Here is a 14,950-nt window from a genome sequence, read left to right on the forward strand (position 1 = left end):
AATGAATCAATGATAAATACTCTGTATGAGAGTATAATAGGAACAATGTCCAATTTCACAATCTTAATAAATTTCTATATAACATTATTTGTTTTCATTTATGTTAGTTTTGCTATAACATGGGTCACAAAAAAAAAAAAAAGAAAAAAAAAAGGTAAAACAATAAATTTACAACATCATGATACCAATTATTCCAATTAATGAGCACTAGTAAATGAATTAAATTGAGTGTCCCTTATCTAACTAAACTACACTTCGTATGTATGAATTGAATTGGTAGTCATATTTCGAGTTACTTGCTTTATCTCTCAATTACATCCTAAAACTCTTTTTAATTGTTAATCACATTATATATCAACCATACCTCGATTGAGATAGATTATTGGTCAAGCGTAAAATAATCTTATTGGTCTTGTGAGGAGAGTTTACAAGTTTGAATTAGTCTTGTCACTAAGATCTTTTTGGGGTGAAAATTTTCTCTTTTCTCGCATTCACCATCAAAAAGTTAATCATCTTGATTTTCATAAGGTTTCGATCTAATAAGTCATTGTTTCATTCATACTAAAGACTAGTACAGGCCTACGGCCTACCAAGTACATTGATATCGATCTGGCAATTTATGTGAAGGTTCTCATCTCATAATAATTGGATGTATACAAAGTACAAACTCAAATTGGGTTTGACATATGTTAATTACAACAAAAGGCTTACGTAAGAATAATGTCACCATCACGCATAAAATTCGCTTTCTGTGAACTTGTTCAAAGAGAGTGCCTTTCATGGTCTCCATCATTGGCCTCTTCAACGACGTCACACAATAATCCAAGCTAGGCGAGTACGCCATTTTTGGACAGCAGCCGAACCAATTTTCTAAAGTATATAAGGAGGTTGAAAGAATAAAATAAAGTTATTTAAATTAATTATTGACTAATTATTAAAATTATATGATTATAAAGCTATCATCTAACGACATACTTTGCATATTATATTGGAAAAAGGATAATCAATCTCAAAAAACAATCTTTGCACATGAACACATCGTGATTGAAAATTACATACATTGATGTAAAGTTTTTTGTATATACTTTGCACTTTATACTTTTCTTTATCTCTATAAAAAAAAATAATAATAATAAATAAAAAAACAGAAAAACATCTTTTATTTAGATTCTTTCAGAAATTCGAGAATATAGATAAAGTACGGAGCACAAGACATACAATCTTGATCATGATCATGTTTTTTCAAAGTCAATTTAATGACGAGTATATTCCTGTTTTAAAAAAGTCTTACCTAGATGGCTAGATGTTTATACCCATTTATTGATAAATAATCCTACTATGTTTATTAAATAGGTGTTTTGGTTCGCATAATTAAGGTATAAGGTATGTGTTAAGAATGGTTTAAACCCATACATTATATTTGTTTTATGATTTTAAGAGTTTCAAACCTATACCTCAAACCCCCAAGGTATGGGGTTTAGAAATCTTGGGAGGAGGTGGGTTTGACTCATTCCCATACTTTTAGGTATCAAATAAAAAAAAAAATTGCATTCTATAATCATACCAAACATATGGTATTAAGAATCAAATTCCAAACCCATACCACTATGGTTTCATTCCTAATTCCAACTCCGCCATACCAGTTTGCGAACCAAATGCCCCCTAATATGAACAACAAACTTAGGTCTTTTCAAGTGTTATATTTAACCTGTATTATTATATTAAGACACCATTTTGATCAATGATAATTTTTCTTTTTGTAAAAATTACTCATATAAAAATTGAAATCATAATTATAGCTTGTGAGTAATCAACAACTTGGACTTTTTGCCCTCATAAATAACCCTATTAATAGATTTCAAATTCGTGACCATAAATTTATAAGGTAAGTTTTCCACCAACTCCACTAAAATTTGCTTGATTTATGCAGAGTATATAAGAAGAACAAAAATGAACGAATCTATACTTAGTATTTAAAAAAGCAAACCAAAAAAGACATATGTCACCATTCTATTACACTTCTCTATTCTTTTCAACTCAATGTGCCACATGTCGTTTTACATTTTTTATTTTCAATTATACAATTTTTCTTAACTCTTTTATTAAACACTTCATCTTCATCTCCTCTCTTTAATTCAACCTTTTTATTTTCTCTTTTTGATTTTAGTCCCTCCATCTTCTTTCTATTAAGTCTCATTTCAAATTAAAGTCCCAAAATTTGTATTTCTTTAATTATGTTTTCATTTACATATTACAATAATCATAATAATTTATTGGTATTTTCTCACTCATCTCTCAATGCAATTTTTATGAACAAGCCGTGCATTGCACGGGCCAGAAGGCTAGTTCTTTTTAATAAAGGCCCATATTCTTGAATATACAAGGTATTTGATGTAATGTATCTGTGCTCGGGGTACATCATTCGAAAAACGGCGAACTACTCTTGGATAGAAGGGATACAAATTAAATCATACAATGCACCTGTGCTCAGCTGGCTGATATCTAAATAATACTAGGGACAACTTTTTAGCGTTGAGTTTCATTTTCCATTGGTTGTGAATGATACAAAATACAAGTACTAGGATAATTGTAGGAACAAATAAACTGATTTTTTTTTTTTCTGGAAGATTTAGTTCCTTTATTTTTTATTTTTTTTGTAATTTACATGATTGTGGTGAAATTCAATGTAGGTTGAGGAATTTATAAATATAACTAAAATAATTACCGCTGATGTCATTACTTTCCACATGTCAACCTCTCATAAAAAAAATTTCCGTCAAAACTAATAATGACATTATTATTTTTTTAACATAAATAAAAATTTAAAAATTGTAAATTATTTATACATTTTCCTAACAAATTTTATATTTAAATAGACTAATTATGCAATTTTCTCCTACTATTTCATTTTATTATAAACATTATCTTTTTCTCCTATTCCGTATATTTTACACAGATTATATGTATTGGGGTTTCCACTCTTTATTAATTTATCAATTTTATTATAATTTGCTTCAATTATTTGTACTACGTACATATTACACACAAATAAGCTAAAAAGATTGTTAAAATCGTAAATTAATGTTAAAAATCGTGCATCGCACGAGCCTAATCTAGTGAGGTGTAACAAAGTAACTTCATTTATTTATTTTTTTTATTTTTATTTTTATTTTTATTTTTTTTTTGTGTGTGTGTGGTATACATATAGTTTTTTTTTTTTTTTTTTTTTTTTTTTTTTTTTTTGTGTGTGTTATACATTTTTTTTTATGATCGTGGATATCTTTCCCTTTTAGGCTGGATTATGTTGAAAGTTATTATTTTTTTTTTTTATGATTTAATACTAATTGTATTTGGTGTAGGTTGAGGAATGAGGTGCCGAAAAGGCGAAAACCTCTCATTAATCTTACATTTCCTTAATAGTAAGGTATAATATACAATAATTCAACCCAATTGAATTCTCCTTCCTTTTTGGGTAAAATTCTTATAGCCATAGCCATCTCCTTCCAAAAAAAAAAAAAAAAAACTTATAGCCATCTCAATTATTCATAATGTCTCATCTTCTATTTAAAAAACTCTAATTCTAATTCAATTCATCACGTTTATATAAATTCCAACAACTATATACGAATCATTATTTCTCTTTGAATCAACAATAATGTCCAAAAATATGCAAAATAAAACCCCACCGAAATAATCCTCCATAAATAAATATGGGATATAAGCAACAAATTAACAATATAGTGAACATGATATGTTTCTTTTATGTCACAATTTTGATTATTATATTTTGACAAGTCCCCATTAACTTATACCAGCATATATGACTTATCTTGTTATAGTCTTACATCCCCACACGCACACCATTAGTCTCGTACCACTATACTATTACTATTTTATTTTTACCATTAAAAAATTTATATTCTATTACTATTAATAATAATCGTATTTTTTTTTTAATTATTAAAATCATAAGCTGTGTTTTCTATAAATAGCACCCTCATAATCTTTTTCTTTCTCAACCACTAAAATTCTACAAAACTTTCCAACATCATAAAACTACAATTATCCCACAAATTAAAAAATTCATTCTCCTCTTTATTAATTTGTTTCATTCTTTTGTGAATCAACAAATTAAATCAAATAAAAATGGAATCCCATCAAAATTCACCCCCTCAGGTAGTGATCATCCCAACACCTGGGATGGGACACCTAATTCCCTTAGTAGAATTTGCAAAGAGAATTATCCAAATTACTCCAGAGTTACAATTGTCTATAATAATCCCAACTTTAGGGCCGCCAACAGAGGCACAAAAGACCGCGTTGGCGGCCCTTCCAGAGGACCGTACCTCCTCCACCTTCCTCCCACCCGTCAATTTAGACGACTTACCCTCCGATGCTAAGATTGAGACTACGTTTAGTCTCACGCTCGCCCGGTCCGTTCCCGCCATTCGGTCTCACCTTAAGGAGTTGTATGATTCGAACCATAACCTCGTCGCCCTCGTTGGCGACCTCTTTGGGACGGACGCCTTCGAGGTGGCACCTGAGTTTGGGATGAAGCCGTATATATATTTCCCATCTACGGCTATGTGTTTGTCTTTGTTCTTACATCTTCCGGAACTTGATGATCAAGTTTCATGCGAGTTTAAGGACATGCAAGAACCGGTTTTATTACCCGGCTGTACTCCGGTTCACGGTAAATATCTATTGGACCCGGTTCAGGATAAACAAAACGATGCGTATAAATGGACACTTCATCATGCTGAGAGGTATAATTTAGCCGAGGGTATTTTTGTAAATTCATTTGACGAGTTGGAAGAGGGGGCTTTGAAATATTTGAAAAACAATGAACCTGGAAGACCTCCGGTTTACCCTGTTGGACCGCTGGTTCAGACCCGGTCGAGTGATGATGAGAAGGTTGACAAGTGTGAGTCTTTGAATTGGTTGGATGAGCAGCCACGTGGATCGGTTTTATTCGTTTCGTTCGGGAGTGGTGGGACCCTTTCGCATAATCAAATAAATGAGTTGGCTAATGGTTTGGAAATGAGTGAGCAAAGATTTTTGTGGGTTCTAAGGAGTCCTAATGAGAAAACTATTAATGCTACGTTTTTTAGCGTCGAGGGTGATCCAAATAACCCTCTAGACTTTTTGCCTAAAGGGTTCTTAGATAGGACCAAGGAGCGGGGCCTAGTTATTCCCATGTGGGCACCGCAAGTTAAAATACTTAGCCACATGGCAACTGGCGGGTTTCTAACTCATTGTGGTTGGAACTCGACTTTAGAGAGCGTGGTGCATGGTGTGCCTTTGATAGCATGGCCACTCTATGCTGAGCAGAAGATGAATGCGGTACTGCTGAACGAGGGTATAAAGATCGCGCTAAAGCCTAAAGCCGACGAGAATGGACTGATTGGGCGAGGGGAGATAGCGATGGTCGTTAAAGGTCTAATGGAAGGTGAAGAAGGGAAGAAAATCCGAAATCGAATGAACGAGTTGAAGGAAGCAGCCAATAGAGTGGTTGGAGAAAATGGTTCATCCACAAAGGCACTTTGTGAAGTGGTTCAAAAGTGGATGTCTCACTAAACTAAAGTCACAATAATTTGCATGAAGAAAACAAGTAAAAAAGTCCATCCCATACTTTAGTAGTGCGTGTGAATGTACAAACTTTTCTCATCCTTTCTCTGTTAAATTAGGCCCCTTCAATTTGTTGTTTATTATTATTAATAATTATTATCCTTTTAATTGCCATTAATATTATAATCATGCCAATAGTAGTTCTTCAGTCGTAGTCCTAGTGTGTAACAGGACATGATTGTACAGAGTATTAAATTTGATCAATTATTTTGTTATAAATAAACTTTATTCTGGAATAATTTACTCCTTTTTTTCAATTCGATTCTACCTACTTTTAAATAAAAATGGTAGAGGGTGTTCAAAAAAATAAAAATAAAATGGTAGGGTAGTTGTTGAGAATTGGATGCATATATATGCTACAGATTGGCAAGTGACAAGGCCTGGGCCAAAAATGCAAAATAATAGAGATAAATGGACCCCATTTTTAACAGGTAAAATTGCATTGGTAACTGTAGAAATTAAAAATCATTCTGCAATAATAATGCAAATATATACAGTACAATGGAATTGGCGTCTGCTACTCTTTTGGCCTATTTCATGGAAATTGCTTGGTTGTTGGAGGCCAAATCTTCACGGAATATATGCATCAATAGTATACCCCTATGTTACATGTCGATAATGATAGATGGTGTTTGCTTCAGAAAGATTTGACAACTTCCATCCTACCTTGAATAAAGAGAGAGAAAAAAAAAAAGGTGTGAGGAGTTTAGGAAACAAATAATGGTTGTGAACTTGTGATGGATTTATATGGTAATTATCATCCTGTCATTTTTTTTCTTCTTTTTTTGGTGTTTAAAGAGCCATGAGAACGGGTATGAGAATCGATCCCATAATCTTCTAAAATCAAGAGGAAAGTTCTAACCATTTGAGCTAACTCCCACTCTCTTATCATCCTGTCATGTGATTGTACATTAATACATAGCAATAAGTCAATAACTATAGCATTGAAAATTTATAAATTTTGTGTTTCTTAAGGAATAACGTATTACGGAATGCTTTGTTACTTAAGATCATCTTGCATGGCTTTAATGATCTTAATTGTTATAGTTGTCAACTAATCCTTCTAAGTAATCAAGTGTTTAATGGCATTAATTTTTTCCTGAAACTTAGCTTAAATTAACATTAATTAACTCTGAGGAAGTGCTCTGTTGAAAACTTGAAATATTGAATTGAAGTGGAGTATATATATGTGAACATGGAGTATTTTATTACAAGTATTTACTTTTGTTATGTTTAGGGGCATCTCGTAAATGTCCTAGTATATGCACGTCTATAAGTCTTGTTCACAATTTCACATCCAAAAAGAGTAGACTTTGAACACCAACAAAATTTGAACATAAAAAGTATTATTATTGAGATAGGAATATATTGTGACATGATATTATGAGAATAATATCATATGAGATATTATTGTGGAAAGATATATGTCATATATTAGGATAGATTTAGGAATTTAAGATAATTAGGAATATTAGGGTTAGATATTCCTAGCTATTGTCTATATATATTGTAATGTGATCGAATATGAAAGATGGGAAAATACAATGAGAATTACATAGAAATATTTTCCCCAATATTTAACAATTATTCATTATTATTTGGCATGTGTTTCACAATATGGATTGTGTTGGGTCAGTACTTGGTATAATATGGGCTGCCTACGAATAATTGAGCATGGCCACATATCTGATGTACAGTATACCAACTTACCAAGTATATTGAAACTAATATATACTCGTAGTGCTTAGTTTCCTTACTACTTAGTGTTGCGTTAATCTCCCCAAATCACATATTAGTAGTATTATTATTTTATTATATTGTAAAAGAAAATGAAAAAAAAATGAAAAGAAGGATGAAAAGTGACGTGTATTTTTTACCTTGGCCTTTATGGTGAAATCTTGGCCTCCAAGGTGTTAAGCTAGGAAAATAGGCCTTGATTTTTTGGTACTAGTATTAATGTAGACTGTAGAGGCTTGGAGGCAAAGTATCTTTTGCCTATATAATTGACAATTGACGTATGTGCACAAGAAGGGAGAAGTGAAGAAAACTAGGAGTGAAAAGAAGTATTAGTGTGAGTGTATTAGTGTTGAAAAATACATAAACACAAGTGTAGAGAAGGAGTAATTGGCGTGAGTTAAACACAATATTAGTGTGAGGGTGTATGTTTAGGATTAATTAGTGGAAGTACCATTGTGAAGTGTATTAAGTAGCACTTTGTCCTTAACACATATTGTCTAATATTGTAGTCATAGTGGTATCCTTTGTACTCCAAAAAATATTATACTGACTTTTCATCTCTTGAGATTGGGATCGTGGTTATTCCTTAGTTCAAGAGGGTTTTCCACGTAAAATATCGTGTCTCATTTTTCTTTATTTTCATACTTTATTTTCTTTCCGTCGTTATTATTCTTATCTGTTACTCGATTCCCAACATCAACCGGTAGTTGGAAATGGATGGAGCAACAGATAAACACAATATCGGAAGAATAACAAAATACGGAACAACAAGAAAACGACACACAAAATTTTACGCGGAAAACCCCTCCTCAACAATTAGGGGAAAAACCACGGTCCGGATCTCCACGGACGAAACAACTTCACTAGCAATAATTAAGGGAGTACAATGACCACTACTAGAATTACAACAATATTAGATACAATGTATTTATAGGATAGTCTACACTAAGTACCCTTAACATTAGTACTTATACTAATCCTAAAATACCCCTCACACTTATAAGGAATATTTCAAGCATTCCACACTTGAGCCCCACTGTGATCATACACTTAAACATGGTGGCGTCCAAAGGGAATGAAGCTAGAGCAAAAGAGTTGCCAACAAGTTTTAGGAACTTGTAAACCGTTCACAGGGTGAAGGTTACACCCCTTCACGATCCATGAGATCGCTAACTCCATAGTGGTCTGGAATCATGACTGGATATTCGGGGATGAAGGTACAAATTCAACCTAAAAGAGATTGAACCTGCCCTAAAAATAGGCTTCTATTTTATTCTTCTCATATTCATGTGCGCTTTTTGACTAACGTACAATCATTATATTAATCCTAAACCTGTTTAATCTATGTTGGTTGAATATTAATGCACAAACAAATTTATTATTGGCGATCACTTGAATTAAAATCACATTAGTCTAAACAAAATTATTAATTATCTTATTAAGCGTGATTTCAAGTACAAATTCCCTTTAAACCTGCAAGAGAGGGCATGATCAAGCAATAACAATAATATATCAAGCAACATAAAATATAATACAACAAATCATCATAATATCTCAATCTCAACAAAGCATAATAATATTAGCAAGATCCTAGGCATGATACTAACAAGATTAATAACAAATCATAGCATGTCACTAAATATTAAAGATCAAAGCTTTAACCCTAACATGATACTAACATGATAGAAGAAGTAGGAAATAACCTAAACATGATATTAAAAAGCGATAAAAGATATTATAACATGATACTAGAAATTAAAATAATATAAACATGCTTTATAAAAATGTAGAGCAATAAAACAACTTACTTTGTTGCCTCATATCTCTTTCTATCAAAAGAATATACACGTTAGTAATTTCAATAAAAATATTAAACAAACAATTAATTTAAATAATTGAAATAGGAATTTGGGACTAAACCCTAAGAAATTATCAATCTTTCACGTCTAGGGCGAAGGCAACTTCGAGCTTGGCTAGGTGTGTCTAGAACTCGTGATGGACGAATATTGTATTTTGAAAAAGGAAAGGCTTAAAAAGAGGGAGAAAGAATAAGCTTCTACTTAAGAGAGAAGATAATAGAATTAGATGATTGTTGATGATTGTTTGTGATTAAAAACGGGGAAATACGACCCTATTTATTAGGAAAAGGTCCCGAAACGATCAGAAAAATATCGAATTCGATTCAGAGTAAAACAGCTCCCATGGCGGCGCGATGGAGCTGTCGTTTCGCGATGGTCCACGCGTTAATTCAAGGCCGTACGAAGTTCTTAATCTAATTAAATTAGATTAATTAACGTCCGTACTTATCTTTTAAAATCAGATTTAATCTTTCAAAATACTTGTTTTATTCCAAATAAAATTCTTTATTTTTCTAAAAGATATAATTATTAATGCTAATTCCACTAGAATTTAAAATAACCTTCTAGATTATTCTAGAAAATTAAAATCAATCCTAATGATTTTAGGAATGATAATTAATGGGCCATCCACTTGATCATTGGGCCGTATAAAACCATTTTGGGCCTAATTTGATATTTTGGCCATACTTCCTCATTATTCATCGGAATCGGGCATATAATATATCGTTGGAAAGCTCCTTTCGAGCCCAATCCAACTACACTATCATTGAACCCTTATCATGGACCAAACTAAACTGGATTGGACATTTTCCATAAAAATAGAGTAAGAAAAGAAATATTTTCGAAAACTGAAAGAAGGTATTTTTATTAAAACGACCGCATCACAAGACTTTTCACATTTTCACCTTGTTCGATAATCAAACGACGTGAAAGATATTCATCACCGGATTTGGTTTTTGGGGAGACACAATCAGGTGTCTACAACACTAATATTGTGTTTGCCTCTCGTTTGTTCTTCCCTCACTTCTACGCTCACTTGCTAGCTCCACTTCTACACGGTGTGTGCCGTCTCACACACACCCTTCTTCTTATTACTAGCAAACTACATTTTGCTAGCCTCCTCTTTGGTGGTGTATCTTCCCACACACACCCACATCTTACTTGCTTAGGACACTTCAATTTATAATATTCATTCTTCTTAGCTTCTTCAACACAACTCACCAAGCTTCTCACGTATACAAACAAGTTTTCTCTTCAAGCCTTAAGCTTCCACATGCTTGCCAAATAAATGCAAGTACACAAAATCAAGGTTTCTTAAAAAACCTTCTACCACAACCAACAGTACAATTGGACTTCAAGTCCCAACCGTCAAATGCATGCATTCAATCCTTTTATTTTCATTTTCTTTCTTTCTTACAACTACAAATATTATTAACAATGTTAGTAACAATACTACTTAACTAATTAATTGTGATTTGGGGAGAACAACACAACACTTAGGGATGATATCGTAACTTCAGATTAGATGGATAAGTTAAAATAAGTAAGGTGAAGAGAATACACGGTAACTTCTAGTAGCCTGGAAGAAATATTAAACTGTACATCTTTCCTCTTCTCTCTTAGAAGTAAATGAACAAAGTAAGGGCAAAAGTAAGCTTTGAAAATTCGTATTAGGTGGACATTTGAATATTGAACATACAAGATGTATTATCGTCATAATTAACTCTGATACGTAATTATATAAGATTTAAATCCGTGATTTCAAATTTCAGCACTAGAAAGTTGTCTAATTAACTATATCATATTACATGTTTTCGTGACAAAATTCTTGATAATATGATAACTCAATCATAATATTATTATGCATAAGGATATAATGAAGGATTTTTAGTTATTCATATTAATCCGAGAGATCATTCGGACTCAGATTTAACATTGCACGACAATACAAAGGAGTTACTGATGCTAGCGTGTAATATGACCCCAACTTTGGTGATATATAGCATAGTCCGCAGGGGATGGTGGGGACTAGGAGTCTAGGAGGCCAATAGTCGTGAGTATGTGACGCATCAGTGTTAGATGGGCCTTTCTCGAGTACCTCTAGGCTCTAACACCACACCTTTTGGAGTTATGGAGTACTGTGTACAATAGTACCCTTTTCTAAACTCTTTAAATTTTTGTTTGATAATTGTGTAATTATTGGTAAGACATTTCTAGGCTTATAGTCCTAGACTCCTAGTATTTGTCATCTACGATTCTACTACGAAGTAAATTTTCATCATCCTAACTTCCTAAGGTGGCATTAGAAGATAAAGGGACTAATCCTAACTCAAATGATTATTACTATATCAAAAATGTGGTGTGAGTAATAATGATAATTCAACTAAACCGTCATTTGCGATGGACATTTACCAACCATGATCATCTAGTATTTCATAACAAGCCAATTTATGATGCCAAAATTTCTTTTTACTAAGGTAGTAGAGTTGATGTTTCTAGAATATTACCATCCCTTTTTGGACGAAAGGCCTGTAGAAAAACATAACCAAGTACTTGTATTTTTGGGGAAGTCTTCTTAAATTGACTATCATAACTTTTGAGATGTGAACTGCTAAACAACGCTCCTATTTTACAGGGTATCGCTCCCTTTTTGACATGGAAGGACGATATTACCCTTTGTGCAAGTTGTAGTATATAATAGTATAATATCATTTCCGATCCCTCCACTTACTACCACGTGGTAAAAAAAATTCCCGACACTACCAAATTCGACCCCCCACCAAAAATCCGATTTTTTTTTTTTTTTAAAAAAATTATTAAGCATTGACAACGGGTTTAGGACAATGGACGACGACAACGTTCGGACACCAAAGGCTTCATCGGAGGATTATCTAAGTCGTTGTACTTTTTTTTTAAAAAAAAATTTGAAATAAACATCCACCTAAAAAACTAGGGTCCACCTAGGTGGATCCACTTAAAATTTCCGAATCCACCTAGGAAGATCCGGAAATTTTAGGCGGATCTCCACATCTGCCTAAAATTTTTGGATCTTCCTAGGTGGATTCGCCTAAAATTTCCGGATCTTCCTAGTTGGATCCGGAAGTTTTAAGTGGATCCACCAAGGTATACCCTAATTTTTTAGGCGGAGGTTTTTTTTTTTTTTTTTTTTTTTTTTTTTTTTTTTTTTTGAATTGATTAATTAATCAAACTTATTATTGTAATCTTTGTATTTTTATTATAATTTTTATTATGATTATTATTAATTTTGTGATTAATTGAGTAATTAGTATTAGTATTTTTATTGTTGTTGTGATCAATGTTTTGGCTTTTTCTGATTTTTTTAGAGAAATAAAATGAGAGTGAAGTTACGAGAGAGTTGTGATTTCAGAAATGAGTGTTGTGAGTATTTATTTACGAGGGGTAAATACGGAAGTTTGTATTAAAATGCGAGTGATGCCTTGTAAAATGGGAGCGTTGTTTAAAAACCCTGAGAGATAGATAAAATCTATATATGTATCTCAATATCTCACACTTACAACTAACTTACAAGTACATGATATCATATAACGTTGTATATGTGTTTGATCTCGTGTAATTGCTTGCCAGTTTCAAATTGTATATTTATTATTATCTTGTGTATATAAATTACTAAACTACGTAATAAAATAATTTAAGTGGATAAAACTAAAATGCAGCTGAGGACTCAAAATTGATAAACATCCCCTCATTATCAAAATACCAAGTAATACTTCAATTGCTCATTCTTTAATCATTGCAAATATATGACTTACATAATAAAAGTATTACTTAATTTGCTTGTATAGTATTGGGCTATTGGCCTACTGGGTCAAAGATTACCTAATCTCTCCCAGGTTACTATATTAATTTGATGATGCCACCCATGGAGAGTATTACTTTTTTTAAAACCTTTTTTAAGAAGAAAAAAAAAATTAAGAGTGGCATGAACATAGTAAATGCCATTGCTTAGTAAAATTTGAATCTCAAGCCTTTAAAATTGAGGTAATAAAGAAACTTACAAAGTGAACCAATACTTTGTTGATAGCCTAAGTTAAAAGATACCAAACTAAACAAGAATTTGTATATATCAACGTTAAAATTGGAGTTTAATCTTCATTAAGGACACTTTGAGAGTAGTGATTTCTTAGCTTCCCCTCTCATGTATCTAGCTCCGTTAACTCGAGTCAATTCTCGAATCAAGTGAACGGCACAACTTACTTTATTCGTATCACAGAAAAAAAAAAAGAAAAAAAAAAAAGAAAAATAAAAGAGATATCCTCTTTAGTACGTACCTAGTTTGAGGATATAATCGAAAGACCACTAGATATTTCTCTCGGTACATAATTAGTACTTATAGTATTGCCCAAAAAAGGAAGAAAAAAAAACTTTGGTAGAGCTTAACTAAAAAAGCTTTGGGCAGTTGGTTGTAGAATTAACAGAATAATTAGGATTGTAAATGGAGGAAAGCAATAGATATTGCAAAGTTTGTGTTACTGGAGGTTCTGGATTTATTGGTTCACGTCTCATTAAAATGCTCTTAAATAAGGGCATTTACTATGTTCATGCCACTCTCAGAAACCTAGGTTAGTTCTACTCTTACATCTTTATTAATTAAATTACTTTTAATTTGTTAGTAACAATGTAACATAGTTGGTTCTCGTATTTGTAATTTTGTTTATACAATTTCCCGTATTTTGTAATGTCATTTTAATCGTTCCCTTTACCCTCGAATTGAACTAACAGACGATAGCACCAAAGTCATTAAAGATTGCCAATTTGTGTTCCATGTTGCAACACCTTTAATCCACACTCGACAATCTCAAGTTTGTCATCCTCTCATTTAATTTCTCTATTATTATTATTATTATTATTATTGGGTAATCTCTTTGAGAGTGAGGGATAACTCAAATGGTTAGAACTCCCCTCCTGATTCCAAGAGATATTGGGATCGATTATCATCAACTGCGCTCTCTAAACACCAAAAAAAATTGAGTAATCTCTTTATTTATTGAAATTTGGAGAAGACGGCGATTTGGAGATAGTAACCCTGGCTTGTGGGTTAGTAGGAGGGAAGACTACATTTTCCTTCACGAATCCTCCCTCTCTAATGGTTATGATATCTCCGCTCACAGATATCGAGTTTCACTATAAGACGTTGAAAGAACTAGATGATTTGTGTGGGAAGATCCCTATCATACATCTTGAAGATGCTTGTGAAGCACGCATTTTCTGTATCGAGAATGATTCAATCAAAGGCAGGTTCTTATGTGCCGGTGACTATGTTTCTGCTGCTGAAATCGCTGAGTGTCTTCAGCAAACTCACCCTGAATTGAATGTCAAACCAATGTAAGCTAAGCCAAATTCAGTCTTCTTGGATCGGAACTTTACTAGCTATGTTAGTTTATGTGTTCTATATATAGGGTGATGCTTATTAAGATTGTACGACAATTGTTGCAGGTATATGGAAGGACCAAAGAGGACTGTAAAGTGGGGATCAACAAAGCTAATTGATCAGGGTTTCGAGTATAAGCATGACATGAAGATGATATTAGATGATAGTGTGAAAATTCTGGAGAAAATTAGATGGATCATTGTAGATAGTATCGTTGATGCTGTTGGAGAAATAGAGTAACACAATATAATATAGTAGAAGAAGGCTGACTTTTCATAACTTGAATAAAGAAACATAACATCAATGCCTTATATAG

General features: G+C 32.5%; 1 protein-coding gene and 1 pseudogene across 1 annotated transcript; both read left to right on the top strand.

Annotated features, from left to right (window-relative positions):
* The first annotated feature begins 4,015 nt into the window (after positions 1 to 4,015).
* LOC145586848 (hydroquinone glucosyltransferase pseudogene) lies at positions 4,016 to 5,876 on the top strand (annotated as a pseudogene).
* A 7,822-nt stretch (positions 5,877 to 13,698) lies between these two features.
* Positions 13,699 to 14,874, top strand: LOC145584480 (NADPH HC-toxin reductase 2-like). The gene is made up of 3 exons (XM_081641316.1): positions 13,699 to 13,825; positions 14,267 to 14,588; positions 14,700 to 14,874. Exons 1-3 carry the CDS (start codon positions 13,699 to 13,701, stop codon positions 14,872 to 14,874), a joined length of 624 nt encoding a protein of 207 aa, XP_081497442.1.
* Positions 14,875 to 14,950: the final 76 nt, after the last annotated feature.

Source organism: Chenopodium album, chromosome 16 (assembly GCF_948465745.1).
Source record: "Chenopodium album chromosome 16, dcCheAlbu1.1, whole genome shotgun sequence".
Taxonomy (NCBI): Eukaryota; Viridiplantae; Streptophyta; class Magnoliopsida; order Caryophyllales; family Amaranthaceae; genus Chenopodium; species Chenopodium album.

Coding starts and splice junctions, on each gene's coding strand:
- LOC145584480 (XM_081641316.1), top strand. CDS start 13,699: ATGGAGGAAAGCAATAGATATTGCAAAGTTTGTGTTACTGGAGGTTCT. Junction 13,826..14,266: donor TGCCACTCTCAGAAACCTAG/GTTAGTTCTACT, acceptor AATTTGGAGAAG/ACGGCGATTTGGAGATAGTA. Junction 14,589..14,699: donor GAATTGAATGTCAAACCAAT/GTAAGCTAAGCC, acceptor CAATTGTTGCAG/GTATATGGAAGGACCAAAGA.